This window comes from Peromyscus californicus, unplaced genomic scaffold (assembly GCF_007827085.1).
Source record: "Peromyscus californicus insignis strain IS unplaced genomic scaffold, ASM782708v3 Scaffold_4__1_contigs__length_199733344, whole genome shotgun sequence".
Taxonomy (NCBI): domain Eukaryota; kingdom Metazoa; phylum Chordata; class Mammalia; order Rodentia; family Cricetidae; genus Peromyscus; species Peromyscus californicus.
Window position 1 is genome coordinate 15,680,445 of NW_026294562.1, and position 22,928 is coordinate 15,703,372.

The window sequence follows — 22,928 nt, forward strand, 5'->3', positions numbered from 1 at the left end:
TGATCCCACGGTGATTGCGTCACCACCATACAGGGCCTGGTTGGCCTCGAAAGACCTCTCCCCTGCTCCCGGGCTTGGTGTCTGTTTCCAGCTACTGGTGTTGATTTCCCACTTTGAGGCTTCTATGGACACAAAGTCCTGTGCTTTATACTGAGGAACTGTACACCAGGAGATTGAACAGCCCCTTTTTTAATATTAATTTAGGGCAGAACACAGCCCTGCCCCCGTCATCCAAGAGACTGTATTCTCAAGAAAAGTCTCACACTTCCAACTCAGGTGCATCCTGCCAAGCATCATCATCAGCTCAGTGACACTCCATAGCCAGTCCTTTAAGATGACCCAGAATCCTCCACATTCCTCTTTTCAAATGTCCTGTATGTCTGCCAGGACGTTCAACCGTACTGTGAGGACTGGGCCATACTGCTCTAGGACATAGCTTCCCGCCTTGCCACGTGGTACGTCAATAATGGCATGGACAGTTTGCTTTTCTCCCAACTTGGCATGTTGGTTGCAGACCTGAGGTTTGATTCCCGACCTTTGCCCACGGCCCCTTTCCATTCGCTTTTCCCATCTGATGTCCCCTCACCTCAGACATTTAACACCGATTTGTCTTTAGATGGTCTGATAGCATTTATCCCAAGCAAATAACCACATCCTAGAATTGTGTTAGTCCTAATATGTTTGCTACATGGTTTTTGTTTTGCTTTTGCTTTTATAACAAAAATAGTCAGGGCTGGAGAGATGGCTCAGAGGTTAAGAGCACTGGCTGCTCTTCCAGAGGACCTGAGTTCAATTCCCAGCAACCACCTGGTGGCTCACAACCATCTGTAGTAAGTTCTGGTACCCTCTTCTGGCCTGCAAGAACACATGCAGGCAGAACACTGTGTACATGATAAATAATTAAATTTGAACACTGTGTACATGATAAATAATTAAATTTAAATAAATAAATAAATAAAAAGAAAAGATACACAGAGAAAGTGGGCACAACAGTACAAGCCCGCAATCCCAGTTCCTAGGGGTAAAGGAGGGGCAGGGGTTCAAAGCCATCCTCAGCCAGCCTGGACTGTGTGAGATTGTCTCAAAAGTAAGTAAAAAATTATTTTCTCGATCCTAAGTCCTGCTCTATAAAGGGACTAACTACCATTCTTCTAGATTCTTCCTTATGAAATTGCTCCCACATAGGTGATTATATGTGTATATGAGCTTGTCTATCAGGCCTTTGATTTAACTCCATTTTTCAGGGTAATTTACAACCTAGTCCAAGTGCGCTATGACATGGAATGTTGGTAATAGGTAAATGCTGGTAGTTTTATTTAACCTTGTCCGATTACAACCCTCTTTAAAAATGGAGTGGTCTAACCCCACACGTGCCCTTCCATCTGTGCACAGGTCATTTGGTGAGACACGGGTCAAGTGATGGCAGCTTGCTTTCTTGTTGGTTTTCCATCACAGAGGATGGAACCCAGGTCGCTGTGAGTAGCAGGCAAGCACTCTACCTACCGAGCTACAGCCCCAGGCCAGGAGAGGCTTTCCCGTGTTAGAAAACATTCCAGCATGTGGACTCTGCCTTCTACATGGCTCAGAACACAGATGTTAGAAGGCCAAGGGCATCCTGGTGTTGGGAGCTGTAAAGATGGCTGAAGAGGAGGCAGGTTGTATGTCACACTCCTCAGAATGTGGGCTCGTGGTCCTGTGACCTCTCTCTTGGCCCTGAGTGGAGAAAGCATGAAAAAACAAAGCCCAAATTCACAGTGAAGCTCTTTCTTCAGCCTGCTTTGGGCTATGGAAAGGGGCAACCAGGGTAGTGCTCTCGAGTCACTTCTGAGCACAGTGGCCTTGAAGTCAAGGGAACCATAGGAACCGGAGGGCAGCCAGGGAGCTCCTGGCTGGGTAATCAACACTGGTTCACAGCGCCCCCTGCAGGCCCCTTCCCTTCCATTCCTCTCCCTCTCCTTTCATCCAAACTGGAAATCAAACCCAAGGCAGTGAACATGATAGGCAAGCGCTCTACCAATGAGTTCCATCCCCAGCCTCCTTTGTAGAACCCTTGGGCCAAGACAGCAAGCTACGAGGCAGTTTGACAGTGTGGGTGGGAATAGCAAGGGACATCTGTAAATAATAAGCCAGTTTGAATAAAGTGAGATTACAGTAATTTGATTATTATTTAAAAAAAAAAAAAAGTGCTTCTTTAATCAGGGACCTGCAGGAGCCATGGACACAGGAAGTAACATCAAAAGAGATCCAGGGTCAGCAAGATGGCTCAGTGGATAAAGCTGATTGCCACCTCACCTGATAGATGACCTGGGTTTGATCCCCAGGACCACAGGGCAGGAGGAGAGAACTGACTCTCAAAAGTTGTCCACTGACTTACCCACAACAGATAAATCAATTAATTAATCAAAATGAAACCATATGAATGAGAAAGAGAGAGAGAGATCCAGCAAAGAACTGAGAGCAAAGAAAATGATTTTGTACGGAGGACAAGTAGTTTGAAGGTCACTTAATTAGTTTGTAGATAGTACCAGGGTGTATAGAATTGGATAGTTAAGACTGGGATTTCAAGGTTAATGAGATTAGATTATGGTTAATAGAATGATATAAATTTAGAGAATTTAACCATTATTTGAAATGGGTTATTTAATAAAAATGTTAATTAAGAAGGGAACCTACTGTCTATTGTCCTTCCATAGTAACCTTTGGGGACCAGAGAAAGGTCATGGAACCTTCTGTGGAAGCGCTTTTCACCATCAGGCGGCCATTGACCATGTTCCTCCCTCAGGTGATGCCGCTGACCTACACTTCTGTCCACTCAGCCAGTTTCTTGGTTTTTTACCTTTAAAAGAATCACCTCAGTGTAATTCCTTCCAGGTTGTATGACTAAAGTACAGGCCTTTCATGGCTCTTAATTAAGGCCTAAAATATCCCTAAAAATGAAGAACTCTGCTAGGAAAATGACTGTGATCCAGGTATTTGGGGTTCACTTTCAGGTAGGAATTCAGTATCGTCACGATTAAAGCTCCCCAAACCCCAGCTCTGTTCTCCTCTTCCCACCGCACCTCCCCAGAAACTACCCAGCTGGCTGCGCTGCTAACATCTGTACCCCCTCTTCAACACCCAGAAAGAAAGCAGGAAAGTCTGAAAAGGGCAAAGGGGGGAAGGTCCAGGATTTGTTTGTAACTGTGGGGCTGGAAGCATCTGCCATCTGTCCGGTGCGTGTATACAGGTGTTTAATCCAAACGTACCTGGTAGCCTACAAGAAGGTTCAGCACACTCACCTCTAAACCTGATAACACAACTTCAATCCCTGGAACCCACATGGTATAAGGAGAGAACCAACTCTGGTGGGTTCTTCTCTGTGCTCCATACACATGCCATGGCTCACCTGGCCACCTGCACTACACACATACACACAGTGTTTGAAGGAATAAATGAATGAGGGGCTGGAGAGATGGCTCAGCAGTTAAGAGCACTGACTGCTCTTCCAGAGGACCCAGGTTCAATTCCCAGCACCCACATGACAGTTCATAACAGTCTGTAACTCCAAAACCTGACGCCCTCACACAGATATTCATGCAGGCAAAACACCAATGCATATAAAATAAAAATAAATAAATAAATAATTTTTTTTTTAAAGATTTATCTATTTATTATGTATACAGCATGTATGACTGCAGGCCAGAAGAGAACACCAGATCTCATTATAGATGGGTGTGAGCCACCATGTGGGTGCTGGGAATTGAACTCAGGACCTCTGGAAGAGCAATCAGTGCTCTTAACCTCTGAGCCATCTCTCCAGCCCCAATAAATAATTTTTAAGGAAGAAAGAAAGAAAGAGGCTGGAAAGATGGCTTAGCGGTTAAGGGCACTGACTGCTCTCCCAAAGGACCCGGGTTCAGATCCCAGCACCCACACGGCAGCTAACACTATCTATAACTCTAAGATCTCACACCTTCACACAGACATACCTGCAGACAAAACACCAATACACATAAAATAAAAGTAAATAAATTCTTTAAAAAAAAAAAAGAAAAGCCTGGGGGTTGGTGCACACCTTTAATCCCAGCACTCAGGAGGCAGAGCCAGGCAGATCTCTGTGAGTTCAAGGCCAGCCTGGTCTACAGAGTGAGTTCCCGGAAAGGCCCCAAAACTACACAGAGAAACCCTGTCTCAAAAAAAGAAGAAGAAGGAGAAGAAGAAGAGAGATTAAAAATGAATGAATGAATGAAAAGTAAAACATTTTAAACAAAAAGCAGATCTAGGGCTGGAGAGATAGCTCAGAGGTTAAGAGCACTGGCTGTTCTTCCAGAGGTCCTGAGTTCAATTCCCAGCAACCACATGGTGGCTCACAACCATCTACAATGAGATCTGGTGCCCTCTTCTGGCCTGCAGACAGAACACTCACTGTATACATAATAAATAAAAAAAAAAATCTTTAAAAAAAAAAAAAAAGCAGATCTAGAAGTGTGTCATACTGACCAATAGCAAGGACCTTCAGTGGTCTAGTCCAGAGAACAGCCACAGTCAGATAGGGATGTGCCAAGCAGGGCAGGTACACTACTTTCCGCTAGTTAAGTGGCTTGAACACATGATCTGAGACTGTGGGAGCTGGTGACTCCAGGGATGGAATTCCTGGGGTGGAGTTTGTACCTGATGCTGTTAAGCCACACTTGTGTGGTCTTTACAGGACAATACTGTGAGTCCAGCTGTGAACAGAAAGAGTGTTGAGGACATCAAGAGAGCTGGAACAGGTCTTTCCTGGCCTGACTGATGGCCACTAGGCAGCCAGCCCGTCACCTGGTTCAAGTGGGTTTTCATGGGAACCTGTCTTGAGTAGATACTAGTAAAGGGTACCAGACACCAAAGAAGAGCGTCAGTCTTGGCGACTCCTTCCTGCTGAGAGGACTGTAGTCCAAAGGAGTGGTCGGAAGAGACCAGTTACGTCAAGTAGGTGAAGGCAGAGAGGAGAAGTGAAAAATGTGTGAGAGGGATTACCTAAAACTCCCGCAGCAGCCAGGCCCCGCCAGCACTGAGGAATCTCCCTCCATGCTTTCGAGGCTAGGCTGGTTGCTAGGGCCTCCTAGAATATATCATCCAGCACTGGGCCTCTTGTCCTTTTTCTTCTGAATGAGCATCAAGGAAATGGAAGAAAAAAGGGGGGGTAGCACACAAAGGCTCTGGCTTAGTTAGAGAAAAGGCCCTGCTTCCGCTTGTGCCTGGAATCCCCCCCCCCCCCCAAGAGTGTGCTTGTAATTGGTGTTGTACTTTCAGGGTTGGAGACATTTTTTTCGGAAACACAGTGTGTGTGGTTGTTCTGGCTTTGGATTTCCTTTTAAAGCAGAAGTTGGCAGTTTGAACTTGGCCTCTAGACTTCGTCCCCATGGTCACCTGCCTGCACCAATGGCTTTGAATGGGCAGTGTTCACAGGTGTTGCTCACCTCCAGGCCACCACCTCCAGGCCACCACCTCCTTCTGCAAACAGGCAGGACGATCAGGTCACAGAATCTTCCACCATCGATTCCTTAACAGGATCAGCAGTGTTCACCAAACCAGCCTCGTGCCTCTGCTTCTTTTTCCTTGATCCAGGGGAGTCTTTCCTAGTCTGCTAACAGAATTTGATTTGTTTTTCTTTGGGGGGGGGGGCAGTAGAAGTGGAACCCAGTACCTTGTTTACGCTAAGCCCTTATTGTACAGTGGAGCTGCTACATTCCGCAGTCCTGAACTTCAGTATTTAAAAAATGATGTCCAGTCCTTCTCTCTAGGCCTGGGATCAGTTGGCACTTACACCAGCTCTGCCTGGACCTACATATCTGTCATTCGGACCTCAGGTTGATTTTTATGTCTGCAGACCTCTGTGAACTAAAGGGAGCCTGTGGCATGTGATTTGCTCCCTCCCTGGTGCGCTGCCCTTTGTCACCAGAAAAATATGAACGGCAAGCCATATTTTATGTGTGCTGAGTTCAGCTGCTTCTTGACCCCGGGGGCCTAACTGCACAATGGGACAGGCCGCATTGTTCAGCAAGGGTCTGAGCTCCCTGTCATCCTAAAGCAATTAGTGAAGTGACCACATAGTCAGCCCAGCTCTAAAAACCAGCCCACCCAACCATAGCCACCACCACTGCTTCCTTCCAAGGGTGCCCTGGACTGAGATCAGATTAGAAAGAGTGGTGGAGCCAGCACCAGCTCTACCTCGGCAGGTCGTACACCTTGAACCTTAGGATTGATTAGTCGGTTTCCACCATATAGTAGGGCGGCCTTGCCCCACCTCCCCCACCCACAGTTACGGTGGGGATGTTCCTGCCACACAGAGACATTTCCTCTCCAGGAAGCTGTACAAAGCCCAGTGTTTGAGGGTCCCTGTCTCTCTTTAGTCTCTATTATTGAATTGAAACTAATCACATTCAGTTTGAGCAAGATTGGTCGGAAAGGAAAGGGGAGACTGTTCACACCAAAGATAGTCATTCCCATAATGGAGATCAAATGTGCAGGAAATCGGTCAAACCAGTTTTTAACAATAAAACGTTCAACCATTAAACAAACCTATGAGTTCATTTCCTTCTTCAGGGACAGCAGAGTCGCCTCCTTTAAGTAAGCAATCACCTCTTCTCAGAAAAGCAGAGCCCAGCATTCACTTAAACACAGAGAAGCCCAGCATTCACTTGAACACAGAGAAGCTCAGCATTCACTTGAACACAGAGAAGCCTAGCATTCACTTGAACACAGAGAAGCCCAGCATTCACTTGAACTCAGAGAAGCCCACCATTCACTTAAAAACAGAAGCAGAAGACTCCTGTAACCACTGGAGGATGTGGCCCAGGTCACAAATGTCCAGCCTTCTGCAGGGCTAGATCCTGGCAGACTAGGAATCTTCTGGTCCCTTTTAGAGCTGTGGCTAGGTAGGCAGGGTTCCCTGACAGAGATACCTCCAGTCTTTGCCCTATATTCAGCTGAAGGAAGCCATGAGGGAAAAAACCCAACTGAATGGCCTTTCCTGCCTGCCTTCGAAGGGCCTCCCAGCTCCTCAGTGATTAGATGCAGGGCTCTTCCTAGGCCACCCGCAGTCACGGAGAAATGGTGAATAGTATATGGTTCTCAGTGGGAAGACAGGCATATTTCAAGGCCCACCTCTGCCCCAAATTATTCTCTTCTTCATTTCCTTGTTTGTAATATGGAAACTAATACATTCACTGGGTGGTTATGAGAATTAATTTTAAAAACTGTAAGTATGGACTATATTAAGCCAGACAGCATGCTAGTCCCTTGCTTAGACCCTCCCACCCTTCTTGGTTTTTGGATAACACTATTATCTTTCCTTTCCAGTGAGCTACCTGACAAAGCTTGCCCTTACTTGATTTATGAGGTATTGTCACAGAGGATTGTGACCTTCCCCCTCCCCCTCCCCTCCAGCCCCCAAATGCTGTGACTCAAAGGGGCCTCCCCAAGCCCAGCAGAGGCCCTGGGCTTTGCTGCAGGATATCCCCAGGGGCTGAGGGCAGCCATGAATGCTGCCCCTGAGCGCCCTCTGTTGACAAGACCGTGGTGGGCCGACCTCTAGATTCTCAGACATCTGCAGGACAGCACCCCTCAGCAGGCTGCGCCCTTTAAGCCCCTTTCTGCCTCCACAGAGTAAGGCTCCCTCCACCTTCTGCTGTGAGTGCCTGCAGCTGAGTAAATATTTTCCCTGTCTCTTTGCATGCACTTATGTTCGGTGAGATATAATAAGAGAAACCCCCCTCTTCACCAGTCATAAACCAAGGAAACAGACAAAGCAGTACTGGCGTTGTGTGGGGACACTGCCGGGTTCCCAGAGAAGCAGGTCTGAGAAAACACGTCTGTAGAAAGGAGGACGTTGAGATGGCACCTTTGGGTGTTGGTGCTGCACGTGTGCTGAGCTCTTCTGCTTTGGAGCAAGACAAGATGGTTATCGTATTCATCCCCTCTTGTATGTGTAAAAATCCTTTTCGTCTCCTGGCAGGTGATCATTTTTTTTTTCCTAGAAACCAATTAGCTACTAAAATTAAACGTGCTCTCTTTAAATGAATCCTTTTCATAAAACGGCTTTAAAATTGTTCAGCTTTTCAGGGTATGCCGCTGACCCAGTTGTAATCAGATGCATTGGGGTCCCCTCACCCAGTCCTCCACTGCCCAGCTGCAGCCAGGTGCTCCCCACCTGAAGGTGCTTTGCCAAGGCCAGGCCTCATCTTGGCAAAGCAGAATGTCCCTCAGATCATCGGGTTCTCCTGCCCAAGTGCTCTGATGGCAGCTGGTGGAGTTTTAATCACTGTAAATGCAGGTGACCATCAGATTAGCCAGGAGAAAGGGACCTGCTGGTTGTTTTGCAGTGATGTATTGTTTACGGGATTAGTGTCCCAGTGGCCAAGGGTGTCAGCTGATATTTATTGCTATAAGCTGTCTTAGCTGTTCAGGCTCAGCAGCCAGATCCACAGCCACCAGAAACGTGGGGTTTAGAGTGTGAGGTGTCACATGTGTGTGTGTGTGTGTGTGTGTGTGTGTGTGTGTGTGTGTGTGTGTGTGATAGCATACATATGTGAGACTCAGACTGTGGGCAAATGCCCTGCAGGGCCCACCTTGAGTTCTGTTCTGTGCTCCTGAGGGAGCTTGCACATGCCTGAAGGTCAGGAGTCTCTGGGGAGGAGTGTGTCCAGGTATGCTCCAGAGGGGGTTGAAAAGGAGGTCATGTCTGACAGGCCTGCATCTGTGAGGAATTGTGCTGCCTACCAGGTGGCTGTCAGCAGTGTGTGTGTGTGTGTGTGTGTGTGTGTGTGTGTGTGTGTTTTAACCTCAGTCCCTCTCCAGCCAAATAAAAAAGGACACTTTCAAGGTCACTGTGCCTTTAAGGGAACCTTCTCTCCTTGCCTCTGTCCCTCTGCGTAGTAGGGCTTAAAGCAACAAGAGGCCACTTTTAAACCTCTCTGTAGACATAAGTGTGTATTGCTCCTACATGTGTGGAGTAACACCCACTGTAGAGGGTTGTTTTTCCAAAGTGAAATTTAATTTAACCCGAGTGTACACTGTCACACTGTAAACACGCTGGGGCACCAGAAGGGTAGCTCATTGAATTAATGCCCTAGCAAAGGTCAGCTTTTAGAAAAAGCCAGAAATGGCTGGACTTTTTCCTGATAGCTCCTCAGTCAGGCCCTGGACCTGGGCAGGTGTGTTTATTTTTTCAGAGGGAGTTCCTGAGAATGAATCTCAAGTTCAGATGCTGGCCCCCTCCTGTGCCCAGAGACCCCCCTCCACCCTCCCAAGAGGTCACGGCCCTGGTCAGCCAGTTGGGCCTCTGGACTGCCACCAAACTCCCTAGAGTGGGTGATGGCAGTCTCCTCCAGCCTGAGCTCTTGGGATTTTTCCTGCAACTAACACTGCCCTTCTCTGCCCATTTCCCTCAAAGGATGGCATGAACTGGGTCTGCAAGAATGTCACCGCGAAGAAGAAGTAGTCTAGAGCAGTGGAGATAAAGGAGCTGTGGGAGCTGCGCTCGGCCCGAAAAGCACGGGTTTGCTGTTTCCTGACCCAATGCTTTTTCATCTGTACAGCCGCCGCCGTGGGACGAGGGGACAACAGCTTCAGACGACCCCCTCTCCAGCCGTAGGTTTTCACTGATCTCCAAGGTTCGGTATCGTTTTTCAAATAAAGGAATTATATTATTTCCTCTGCATAATTGAAATAGTATTAAATGTCTCAGAGCACATGATCAGGAATGGGTAAGAGCTTGTGCTGCAGTTTAGACAATTCCAGTGGGCTTTTTGTAAAAAAAAAAAAGAGGAAGAAGCTGCTGCTGCTTGTGCTGCTGCGTCCCTTTATTTACTGACCTGTCCCTTCACTCCCTTGGGGTTTGGAAACTACATGCATGGCGGTGCTGGGCAGAGATTTGATTTTTTTTTTTTTTCCCTCATCCCCAACGGAGCCAGGGCTTTAGTCTCTCCAGCAGGAAGCTGCTTGGGGAGGCAAAGGATAGCAGATGATTAAACCATCTTGTCAGGTAGGTAAGACACTGTATGTAATCCCCACTTTATGGGCAGAGGGGAAAAAAAATTCTTGCAAACAAGTCACTACAGAAACATCCCCACTCCAGCCCCCCATCCCCTCACCCCTGCCAGCCACGCGGGGAAGCAGATTCTTATGACTTTTGACTGTAATGACATCTGGAATGTAAGAAGAGGTGGGAGGTTTAATTCCAGAAAAATTACAAGGTCCTTAAAAAGCCCTCACATTGAGAGCTCAGGCTAGCGTAAACAGGCTTTCTCCAGCTCAGTGGAGCAGGGCGCAGTCGACTCCAGGTTAGCCGACTTCTCCACTGCAGGCCTATAGAGGGGATTTCTAAAGCTCAAAGAATTCTGTGTTTAAATGATCACAATAGGCCGATGCTATCAGATTTTAAAAATAAATGCAGCTTTGCCATGAACCTGCTCCACTGAGAAAAGCCAGGCAGATCGATTTTGAGAAGAGATCAATTTTTACAGTGCGGGCACTCGGTGGTGTGGGAAGCTCCCGGATGGGAAGCATCTGCTGCCGGGAACATGGGATGTGATCGCAGGGGTTGTGCCCAGGGAAGCCACTCACCCCGTGCTGGTCTCCTCTACTTCTTTCCAGCAAAACGTGTTGTTGGCTGATAGGGAGGGGTGCAGAAGTCCTGCCCTTCCCCCATTGCCAAAGGAGCGCGTTTCCCTGAGCCCTCAGAAATCCCAGCCTCAAACCCCAAAAGCAGGCCAGAGCATTGCCTGCTCCTGAATTAAACTCTGTTCTGGGCATGAGCTCAGGGCTTTTCAGAGAATAAATAAGAGACTATCCAATGCCTGGTAGGTCCAAGGAGGCCAGCTGCCTTCTCATCCTGGGAGGTGGCCCTTTCCAAGTCCACCGTGATGTGTGAGCTAACAGAAAGTGCCACAGAAGCCCCTGCCCCATGGTACCCAGCTTATTCTGGACTCTGGAGAGGGAGAAGCTTGTACAGTTTGAAAGGTAGCTGAGATGAAAAGTAGTAACAAAGCCTGGGGGAATGGTGGCTGTGGTTGCCGCGGACAGGCCTGTAAGGGCTTGCAAGACAAAAGAAGGTGAGGCTTTTAAACCTCAGGCTAGTTATGCCTGCCACCTCTTCCATCGACTTCTCTGCTTTGAAGGGTGGCAGACAGAGCTATAAGGAATCAGAAAAGTCCTTCTCCAGCCTCCAGATGGAGCTTTGGCCTTGAGACTTGCTCTTCCTTCCAAATAGTGCCCCCAGGATGTTATCTGAAGGGCTGCATGCCTGCTTTGAGGTCTAGTTTTGGAATGCTGCAGCGGGGACTTTGACTCTGGAAGAGCAGGATCTGTAAAATATGTTTGGTCTCTTAGTACCAACTAAAGGAACTGTTCTAAAGAGCTGTCCCCAGGCCGCAGCTAGCAGGCAGAGCTGCTTGCCCTGCTCTGATGGAAGCCTCTGTGAATGTCCACATTGCTTTTCAGCCAGAGACACCAGAGACAACTGTGGTTGTCACAGGCTTTCATCTTGCCTGTGAGCCCTGTTGAACCCTCCGGGGGCTCGGGATAGATGAGAGGAGCCTGGAAAATGCAGTTTGAAAGCTTCCATTTGTAAAAACAAAATGCTTGTAAAGTCCCCTTTCCTCTCTACGGTGCCACCCGTGCCCCCTGTGGCCATGACCAGAGGACAGAGTCTGAAGCTAGGAAGGGGATCCCCCAGCCCTGTGCCTCCCCCATCCCAGTGAGCCCTGGTAAGACTTTGGCTCTGCGCACCATTGCATCTGAATGTGCAGGGGGCGAGGACTGAGGCCAGAGGGCAGGCAAAGTCCACAGTGTATACTCAAACCAGTTGTGGGAAAAACTGAGCCCTCCTCCCACCCTCCCCGTGTGGCTGCTTTTGGCTGGATTCCCTTCGCCCAGTGCAGTACACCCTTTCCCCTTCGCTCTCCCTTGGTTACTATGGAAACAAGGGTGTCATTGATGTGGGCTGAGCTGGGGAACATGTCGGTGCACAGCTGAAAGTCAGCGATTATGCCGGCGGTTAGCTCGGCCCGGTAGAAAAGTCCACGGCCTGCGATGCTGCACACAAGGATGGTCTTGCCAGCGTCCGCCCTCCTCCTCCTCTGTCCCCTGGCTTTGACGATTTCTTTATTCCCCTCCGGACTAAAGTGGTGGCTATTTTTAATGCCACTCTGTGCCCCACCCTCACTGTTGGCCGCTCCTTTTCCGGCCTGGCCTGGAGGGTGACACCATGTCACCCTCACCAGGACCCGGGCCTCCATTCCCATCTGCAGTATGCTTTGATTTCCCTTCCTCTCCTTCTCGGGACGCTTCTTCCTTTATTTTTAGCTCTGCTCTCCATGTGGTTTCAGGGTTCAGTGTGATCCATCGAAAGGTTCTTTTTTTATAGTCCCTTTTGAAAATGATAATCAAAGGAAGGGACGTGGTGTTTGGTCATGTGGAAAGCTCAATGTATAATTTAGACGTCTGTCAAAACTGCGACAAATAAAATGTAGCTGAAATGAAGGCAGTCTGCAGCGGGTTGTGTTCTTCGCCGAAGCTCCGACAGGACCCAAGTGGCTTTGCCCTTTTGGAGATTAGCTGTCCTCAAGGGAAGGCTGTTTTCAGAAAAATGCATGAATACCATCACCAGGTAATCTGGTTACCACCACAGGCACAGCAGCCGCCCCGACAGCAAGCCTTTATTATGCACCTCCTGCATAACTTGGCAGCATCAGCCCCACTTTGCAGTTGAAAAAACAGAGGCATTTGCCTCGGCTAAGGAATTTGCCAGGATCACAGTGCCGTTAAGGATTGTTGGAGCCTGAAACCTGGGTCCCCTGCTGTCTCAGAAGAAGAGAAAATAGCCTGACAGCTCACTTCTCAGCAGTTCCAGCAGCTGCCTCCTCAGGTCCCTCTGCACCAAGTGTCTCCTCTGATAGCACTGCCCCTGGATTCTGGGTCCCCAGGGCCAAGTCCTCTTGTCACAGCAGGAAGTTGCAGGGTTCTTACCTTCCTTTGCTTAGGGTCGGCCCTGTGGACAGCAAAAAGAGGAGAGAGGCATCGAGACATTAGGGCAGCCGGGGATCCTTGCAGTCACCTGCTGCCTGCTACTGAGTCCTCTTGTAGGAAGCCTTCAAAAGAAGAAAAGAAGAGTCAACTGGATCTCTGTGAGTTCGAGGCCAGCCTGGGCTACAGAGTGAGTTCCAGGAAAGGAGCAAAGCTACACAGAGAAACCCTGTCTCAAAAAACCAAAAAAAAAAAAAAAAAAAAAGAAGAAGAAGAAAAGAATGCCAGCCTTTGGAAGGTGGAGGCAGGCAGTTCAGGACTTAAGGGCAGCCTAGGCCACCTGAAGCCTCATCTCAAAAACTCGGAAGTGGCATGGGGGATACTTGTGAAAAGTCCCATGGCTGTTTAGCAGAGGCTCAGGAGTCGTGTTCTGGAGCCAAAGATCTCGTCCTCCTCTTTGTCAACTTACTCCTAGGGTCCTTCCTAACCCAAAGGACCAGAACCTACAGGGTGAGCTGCTGGCAGGAAGGAGGTGGGGACCAGAGGTGGGAGGAGGTAGAGGCATAGGGCGCTAGATGTGTTCCAGGTTGAGCTTGAGTTTTGGATAGAGACTGGTTTTTAATTCGCATATACTCCACACCATAGTTGAGACGTTGCTGTAATACTCAGGGAGATTTAATTGCCATTCTGTTGTTTTGTTTGTCTTTTGATAAACCTGATATTCCTACCAAGGACTAATAAAGTCATAGTAAAGTGCCACCGACATGTGTCCTCAGCCAGGCAGGGGTGGCACGGGCCTGTAATCCCAGCACTCAGAGGCTGACAGGTTCAAGAGCAACCCAGGCTACACAGCAAGACCCTATTTCAAAAACAACAGGAAGGAGCTGGCTGTGGTGGGGCGCACATTTAGTCCCAGTGCTTGGGAGGCAGAAGCAGGTGGGCAGGTGGATCTCTGTGAGTTCAAGGCCAGCCTGGCTTACATAGTGAGATTTGTCTCAAAAACAAAAGGAAAGGAAAAGGACGACAATGGCTCACAGGGTAAAGTTACTTGCCGTCCATCCCGGAGTTCAATCCCTAGAACCCACACAAAGTTCGCAGGAACGAACTGACTCTGCAGGGAGTAGACACTCTGTGCCTCAGTTTCCTGTGTGTAGAAGAGGGAACCGCTCCCCAGGAGGATGCAGACATTAGAGAGCACGTGTACACAGTGTGTTGTATATGTGAATTCTCTGTAGCCATTACAAAAAATGGCAGACCTCCCAGGCCCCCAAGACCTCTGCCCCCACCTCCATTCCTTCTGTGTGGCTCTGTGATTCTCAAAGCAACACACAAGCAGGTCTGCCAGCAGCCTTCTCTGAGGGCTAGCAGACCCCATTCCACCCCACCCCCCAGGCTCCAGGGCCACCCCAGCCACACCTCTTGCGATTAGATCTGTAAGTGGGAACAGGCTCTTGTCAGGGACTCCTGATCGGCTCCAGGCAAAAACACAGTTTAGCGTTCAGTCAAGCTGCATTTTAGGGCCTCTGTGCCCCCCCCATCCCCCTTAATTGCAATCTGTTCTGTAATTTCTTTTTCCAACACTGCAGAACACAGAGAAGCTGCAGCCACCACCAGCAGGGCAAGGAGGAGGGAAAGAGCTCCTGTTCCCTACAGAGCATCTGCTGGTCCAGCACTTGGTGGATACAGATATGAGTGCAGTGTGTGGTGTGTGTGTGTGTGTGTGTGTGTGTGTGTGTGTGTGTGTGTGTGTGTATGTGTGTGCAGCGTGTGCGAACACCAGCCAGCCAGCCAGAGGCAGGGATGTGTGGAGGTACAGTCTGTAGCCAGCAACTAGACCTCCATGTGTCAGGGTCAGCTGAGAAAAAAATGGTTAAGGCTGTATTCTCTTGTCCCAGAAGCATCTCGTTTATTAAATCTATTTAACCCTCGCAAGGACACTATTAACTGGAGACACTGAGTGAGTCACTTGTCCAAGATTTCACAAGAAGAAGATGACATAGGCAGAATTTGAACCCAGGCCTGTTGGACTGCTAATCCCAAGATACTTCTTTTCTTTTTGATTTTTTTTTTTTTTTTTTTTTTTAAGACAGGATCTCACTATGTTATCCTGGCTGGCCTGAAATCCACAGACCTGCCTCTCTGGTGGGACTACCTGGCTCTTTTTTACTTTTTTTTTTTTTTTTTTTCTCAAGATAGGGTTTCTCTATGTAACAACCCTGGCTGTCCTTGAACTCACAGAGATCCGCCTGCTTCTGCCTCCCGAGTGCTGGGATTAAAGACTGCGCCACCACACCTTTTTGACTTCCAAAGCTGTTATCTTAGAAGCACAGGAAGGGGGCTGGAGAGCTGGCTCTTTGGTTAAGAGCACTTGCCATTCTTGCAGAGCACCAGGTGCACGTGGTACCCAGACACACATATACAGGCAAAACACTAATATACGTAAAATAAAAACAGTAATTTAAAAAAAAAAATTGTTGCTGGGCAGTGGTAGAGCCTGCCTTTGATTCCAGTACTTGGGAGGCAAAGGCAGGTGGATCTCCAAGTTCGAGGCCAGCCACAGAGAAACCCTGTCTCAAAAAAAAAAAAAAAAATTGTTTCAAAAGAAAAAACACAGGAATCTCCTACACAAAGAAATACAGAGTGATTTCTTAGTGTGAAGAGCTGTGTTCCAGGGACAGAAAGCCCTTGCTAAAGAAATTAAATATTAATGACAGAATTGCAGGGAGCAAGTGAGGTGCAGGAGCGGGCAGAAGCCTTGGCTGAGGAACCCAAAGCTGGGACCATGCCCCTGCGAGGGATTAGCTGAGCACATTCTGCTCAATAGCCCTCAATAGTCATCTGAGGTCCCAGATGAGGAGAGTGAAGCCCCCAGGAGAGCATGTGGCTTGGACTCCTGCTGACTCCAGGACTGGATGCCCTTTTTCTCCATGAGGACCGTCAGTGGCTAGGAGCAGCTGAAGGACAGGCCTCCAAGGCACCGCAAGGTGGGCCAGAGGTGACCTCACTCTTTGCCTTTGGACTTCCCCTGGCTGCTGCTCTTGAGGACACTTGCACAGGCGTCAAATAGGACCCAGCCCCACCCTTAAAAGAAAGCAGTTGGGGTCACCTGTGAGTGCAATCTGGCCTAAATCTGTCACCTCCCTTCCAGACAAGCCCCAGAGTCCACTCTGACTGCCTGAGGGCAGAGGAGGAGGGCAGCCTGCAGGACAGACACGCCCCTCCGAACACCCACAGCTTCTGCCTTGTGAGCCTTCTTGAAAACTGAAGCCCAAGAAGTTTGTCCTCTGTCCCCATCTTCCTCCCATCACCTCCAGACCCACGTTGGCCAGATTTCACGCTGGCTAGGATGCAAACCATCCACAAGGCACAAACTGGACATTCACCCCTGGTCACTGCTCAGCCCACGCCATGAATCCTCGTAACCCGTTTTCTAGTTCCACCTCTGTACACTCTTCTTCCGGGCTAAAGCCCATCAGCCTCCCTTCCTCAGCCTCACTTGTACCAAAAGGTCAGAATATTCGAACCACACCAGCACCCATACACAGAGCAAGCGGGGCTGATCAGGGGCTTTCCAATATGGATGGGACTTCCCTTAAGCTCCCAGATGACAGGGCTAAAGCAGTTTTCCACAGATGGCTTTTGGAAAGGAGGGGATCAGCTTTGCACGTCGTCCATCTCTCGAAGCCAAAAGACTTAATCAAACCCAACTTCCACCCCCCCACCCCCCCCACCCCCGCTCACTGAGCGCCCACGGCGCAGTCTACAATTCCTCCTGACTCACTCATGGGCCCCTTTCCCATCCTGAGACCTCCAAGAACTAGCCGGGCAGTGAGTTGAGCGAAGAGCAAGTGGGAGGAAGCAAGCAGCATTCATTCGATGGCTGCAATGCTGATCCGGGCAGGAGGCGGGGCTTGCACAGCTGCAGGCAGCCCCCTGCCCGGAGTCTGTGAATGGGCACGACACCCTCCCGCCTGCCCAAACTGCTCCTGAAACAGTTGGTCCTAATGAACACTAAGCAGGCAGGGCAGCTGTGTGCATTATCCATATGCATGGGGAGGTGTATATTTATCCTCACATCCCACCCCACCCTGCAGCTGCTGCCAGCTCCTATGCCAGGAGCATGAGTGGGCACCAGGGCTCAGGCTCCTCCGGGTCCCCTGCCCACCCCACTTCCTAGCCTTCCCTCTCCAACCCGCACCCACAGCCTTCACTTGACCCATTTAGAGGCAGCGTGTGTGTGTGTGTGTGTGTGTGTGTGTGTGTGTGTGTGTGTTTGAGAGCAAGTGAAAGACAGTATGCACACATCCACACATCATTTCCCCAGTTGGTGCTTTTGATTTTCTCTGAAGCCTCTTGATTGCAGGCACACAATGGCATCTTGCTGCCCTGCTCCCTCAGCAGCTTGGGGCTCTGTGCTGCCTCCTCCCTAGAGCTGAGATTTTTCTGCTGACTCTGGGCCCAGGGTTGGCAAGCGAGGAAGAGAAAGCCTGATCCAGGCTTCCACCCTTGACCCTGGTCCTTTCTGAGCTCTCCCATCCACACTGGCTTGTACTTCCTTCTGTCCCCACGCTGGCCACCTTCCTCCTGCTGCCTGGCCCCACTTTCCTGTGGGGGTCAGAGCTATTGTGCAAAAAGGCAGTCCCCTGCTCAGAAGCCTGCTCTCCAGGCCTTGCTTAGGACTTTCAACTCAAAACAAACATTTATCTTTTTTTTTTTTTTTGAGACAGGGTCTCCCTATATAGCCCAAGCTCCCAATCCTCCTGTGTCAATATGGAAAGTGCTGGATTTACTGACACGCACCAACACCCTTCTATCACTTGTTCTTCTATAGACTTTTGACTACAGACTTCATACAGCCCTTCCTTCCGTTCTAAAGGCACTTTCCTCCCTGCCCCCACTAGGACTTCCGCACCTGCTCTAAGAGCGAACTCCTCCAGAGGTCGCTGCCCCTCCTGGGTGCCTCTCTTATCTCTCCTTTAGGACTGGATTCAGCCCCACCTGCCTAGGAGGTGAGGTCCACAGTGGCTGAATGTAGGAACTTGGCTTTCACACCCTTACTCATTGAGCAAGTAGCTCCTGAGCAGAAGCCAAGCTCTTCCAGTGGCCCCTAGTCCTGGAGCTGTGTCCCCACCGCCTGGATGACCTCATCACCCCCGACCCTGTCCCTCCCCACTCTTTCCAACCACACTCGCCTCCACCCCTGTCTCTTCCTGAAAGCATGTGCTCATCTCTTCTGTCTGTACCGCCATTGCTCCAAATATCTTCGGATCTTGCCCCATCACATTCTTGAAGTTTTCTGCTCCCTTTTCACCCTCCTGGTAAAGCCTACCCATCTCCCTCTATAAGAACCTCCACATCCTTCTCACATCCCCCCCCCCCACTTGCTTCTTTTTTTTTTGTGGTATCTGTCACCATGGTTATTTATTGCTTGTCATTTGTCCCTTCCTCATGAGGCTATCAACTCTAAGATGGACAGAGTTCATGTTCACTTACATGCTCCAACCCTGGAGTGATGCCCAACACCAAAAGGATCTCAGTGGATATTTGCTGCATGACTGACTGAATGAATGAATAGCAAGGCACAGTGCTAGACTCTGAAACATAAAAGATGACTAATATTGCATATTTCCACAGAGAGTCATATCCTATGTTAGAAATGTAAGCCCTGTACCCTGACGTGTAAACCACAATTAGATTCTTTTTTTTTTTTTTGTCCTGAAACTCACTTTGTAGACCAGGCTGGCCTCAAACTCACAGACACCACCACCCCTGCCTCTTGAGTACTGGGTAAAGGCATGTACCACCAACACTGGCTTTGGTTTGTTTTTTGTTTTTTTGTTGTTTGTTTTAATTATGTATAAGCACGTGCAGAGACTGGCCTGGAGCTAGAGTTACAGACACCTGACATGGTTGCTGAGACTTGAATTTGGGTCCTCTGGAGGAGCAGTACATGGTCTTAACCACTGAGCCATCTCTCTACCCCTGTGAATCACAATTAGAATACCAAGGAAGACAGGCACATGCATGGGAGTCTGGTTAGCCCAAAGGAACAGGACCCTGTGATTGTCTCCAGTACTTGAAAGCTGGCTAGACCCGCAGCAGCTCCGGCACCTCACAGGTACCATCTCATCACCCCTCCATCCCGGTCTTGGGGAAATGGGGCTGGTGGAGGCTCACAGAGGAAATGAAACTTTGATGATACCCAGAAGAGTCTAATGTCCAAAGCCACTGGGACATGCAGCCATGCGGACTGTTTGCTGGAAGACTGATCCTAAGTGTATGGTTTAGTGGGTAGAACCTAGGGAGCTACAGCTGGCAGGGATGGTTAACTGATAAATCCCCATTAGGCTACAAGCTGTCCATTTGCATCCATGCCTACTCCTGTTTGATGTCCTGCAGCAGGGACACATATGGACAGTGTTTGATACCAACATCCAATTGACAACCAGGACATCTATGTGTCAAATGACTCCCTGCCATCTTTTTTTTCTGGGTAGACCAGAAGTCCACATCACTCTCAACACTCAACACTCGGCTCTTGGAAACCCTTCCCCCATTCTAGTTCTGACCTGTAATTTTACATGGTGTCTGTGTAGCCCCTCACCTCCATTCTATAAGTGATACATTATCCCACATATCACCCCTGTCTTGCCTCAGTGTAAATAATGAAAAGTAACCCAGGGCACAGAGCAGATGGGTTCCCTTCCAAGAAAGACCCAATTACTGAAGATCTAATGCAAAGAGAAGTCATAAATATCCCAGTTTGCTGCAGTTGAGAGAAATTAAGCACATAGCAATTAAAGAAAACTGGTCTCCCGTGGAGGAAACAGGCAAAGACCCTCAGTGCAGAACTCTGGAGTAAGTCCATTGCCTGGCCAAAAGCAGCTCTGGGCTCTGAAAGGCTTCCCCGACTCAGGGAGTGTGATGCCTACAGGTCTACTGTGGATTTCTACTTTCAATGTGGAAGGGATGTCTGGGGCTGCCAGCCGTCTGCAAGGTGAGCTCCTCAGAGACTTACTGGAATACTGGAATACACCTTGCTCTGAAGGAGAAGGAAGGCTTATGGGTGCAGCTTGAAGGGAGAGAGAGAAAGGAGGAAGAAATGAATGTTCTTGGGGCCAGGTTTGGGTTTGGCGTTATGTTATTCCTCCCTCACCTTTCAACCGTAACTGCCCCGACACCACTTCCTGATTAGTTTCCCATTGCCTCCAAAGACAATTCTAGAATAATAGCTTGTTGTTGTTGTTGTTTGTTTTTGTTTTTCAAGACAGGTTTTCTGTGTGTAGCCCTGACTGTCCTGGAACTCGCTCTGTTGACCGGGCTGGCCTTGAACTCAGAAATCCTCCTGCCTCTGCCTCCTGAGTGTTGGGACTAAAGGCGTGCACCAGTTGGCCCTCTCAGTTGGAAGGAACCAGGCACGCTGCAGTCCTGTGAGGCCATGAATAACTGTCCTGTCAGCATTTGGGAGGCTGCGGCAAGGGAAGTGTGAGTTTAAGCAGAGCCTCGATTGTACATAGTGAGACCCTGTCTCTCAAAACAGAAAGGGTTGGCCATGGGGACATACACCTAGGACCAGCGCTTGAGCAGAGAGGCTGGAGGAGTCTCACAAGTCTGAGACTAATCTGGTCTACAGAGTGAGTTCCAGGTCAGGGCAATAGAGACTGTCTCAAAAAAAAAAAAAAAAAAATTAGGAGTGGTGGCTCACTAGGGTGGCCAGAGGCAGGAGGATCTCTGGAGTTCAAGGCCAGCCTGATTGTAGAGTTCCTGAGCAGTCAGAGCTATACAGAGAAACCCTGTCTCCAAAAAAAAAAAAAAAAAAAAAAAAAAAAAAAAAAAAAAGGATAGAAAGGAAGGAAAGAAGGGGGAAGGGTGATTCAGAAGATTCTAGAACCAGTGTCAGGATTCTAGGGTCTCTCCTTATCCTAGTGGCCCTCTTCTTCCTCCTTTCTCTTCCCCCACCCCACCCTTACCCCTACCCCCACCCCGACAGACAGGGTTTCTCTGTGTAGCCCTGGCTGTCCTGGAACTCGCTCTGTAGACCAGAGTGGCCTCGAACTCAGAGATCTGCCTGCCTCTGCTTCCTGAGTGTTGGGACTGAAGGCAAGTGCCACCATGCCTGGCCCTCCTTCTTTATTGTTTGGTCCTGTTTGGTTCCAAGACACTCATCAGGTAGATTCTGCTGGATCCTCCTGTCTGTCCAAGCTCCTCTACCAGGCCATCTCTGGAGGTAAGTCTTTCTAAGGCACTTCCAAGGACAGTTCTCCAAACCCATGAAGGCACCCCTTGGCCCAGGACGGTCATCCAAGAGCCCCTGAGTATACGGACTCCACCTCCTTGCACTCAGCATTCCTGGTAACTTTTATTGATAAAGGAGACTGTCAACGGTACCCTCCCTGCTGGCTCTCCTCCCCAGGAATTTACAGGCTGCCGAGGTCGGATAGGGGATCTCCCAGGGGCTTGGTGCCTTCCTGAAGTTATTAACCAATAACCCCCACCCTCAGTCCAGGAGAAGGTGGCTGAGATCCGGTTTGATGACTGAGCTCTGAGTGGGAGGGTGTGAACTGGGCTTGGGAGGGATTCAGCAGTGAAGTTAGAGTGACTGAGTCTCCTCGTGGGAAAGATGCTGAGATGGCAGAGACAGCCCTTCTTCACAGGGTGCCCTGGGCCGCCAGGTGTCATTCGAAGCTGGAAGAGTTTTTTGCCTTGTGTTCTGTTTTTTAAAATCTTGAGTCTGGGGGTCAAATGCTCGGGGACGAGGGGCGGAGCAACCCACTGCCCCGGGCCTTGCCCCCAGACCAGCTCACTCCCAGGCGAGATGCTTCCGGCAGTTGCAAGCCCTGCTCCCTGCCCTGCAGCTGTTCTCCAGCTGCCCAGCCCCACCCCAAAGACAGCTGGGAGAGGCTGCAGGAGGGGGCGGGAGCCCGCCCAGCTGCTGGCTCTGGCTGGGTCGGGGGAGGGTTGTGACATGAAAGAGCCCGGGCAGACCAGGGTGGCGGAGGAACCTCCCCCACCTCAGTCCTCCTCCTGGTGGCCTCCTCGCGGGCTCTGCACATCTGGGCCACAGGAGCCGCCGCCCCCGGTCTGTGGGGTGAGGGTGGGGGGAGGCCGTCGCCGCCCAGCCCTTCCTGGAAAGGGGAGGCGCGGTGGCATCTGAGAAGGGGTGAGGGTGAGGGGCACAGGGGCCTGCCTAGGGGGCAGTGCACCTGTGGGAACCCGGGGACTCCGCCTGTCCCTCCAGGTAACCATAGGAAAGGTTCCTTCCTGCTTTCCTGAGTAGGCCTGCGTCCCGGAGGGAGGGGGTTACCTAAGCCCTTTCTGGGCCTCCTCTGCCCCTCATTCTGCTGGGAGGTGGATGACAGCTGCTTCTACAAAGCCAGGACAGCTGGGTAGCTAGGGACAGCTGGATGGAGTTTTCCCTGCTTCTCTGGCTGCCCAAACAGGCTGTGGGCCTCCAGCTGTGCAGCTGACTGTTGGATGGGGGTGGAGTTCCAGTCTAACTTACCCTCAGCGGTGCCCCTCCATGTCTCAATCCGATGGGTGCACCTGGAGAAAGACCCCTCCCGTCAGCCAGCACAAACTGGGCCAAGTGGGAAAGAAATTAGGCAGCTTTGTGTTGGCTTCCAGCTCTTGGCATGGAGCATGTACCAGGGCTCCTGACAAACTAGACAGTGAGACAGGAGCAGATGTGAGTAAAGTGTCTATCTGCCCACCGGTATCCTCCTGCCTCAGACATCTGTCCCCTCCCTTCAGCCCTAAACAGGTGCAGGAACCTGGGCGGCTGTTGTTACAACTGCTCCTGGCTCTGGCTTCTAGCCAGTGTAGGGAGGGAGAAGCCATGGGGAGGTAAGCTTCTAAACTCCCCTTCTCTTGAACAGCACACGAGGCTGGGGGGGGGGGGGGGGAATGGCCTGATCCTTTCTTCCCCCTTGGGTCTCTGTTCTGAG

General features: G+C 49.9%; 1 protein-coding gene across 1 annotated transcript in view; it reads left to right on the top strand.

The window, feature by feature from the left end:
• Arl3 (ADP ribosylation factor like GTPase 3) overlaps window positions 1-12,501 on the top strand; it is a 55,987-nt gene extending 43,486 nt beyond the window's left edge. Inside the window, exon 6 of the mRNA XM_052761978.1 lies at window positions 9,413-12,501. Within this exon, the coding sequence (XP_052617938.1) occupies window positions 9,413-9,460 (48 nt within the window). The 3' untranslated portion in view covers window positions 9,461-12,501. The remainder of the gene's footprint in view (window positions 1-9,412) is intronic.
• The last annotated feature ends 10,427 nt before the right edge of the window (window positions 12,502-22,928 follow it).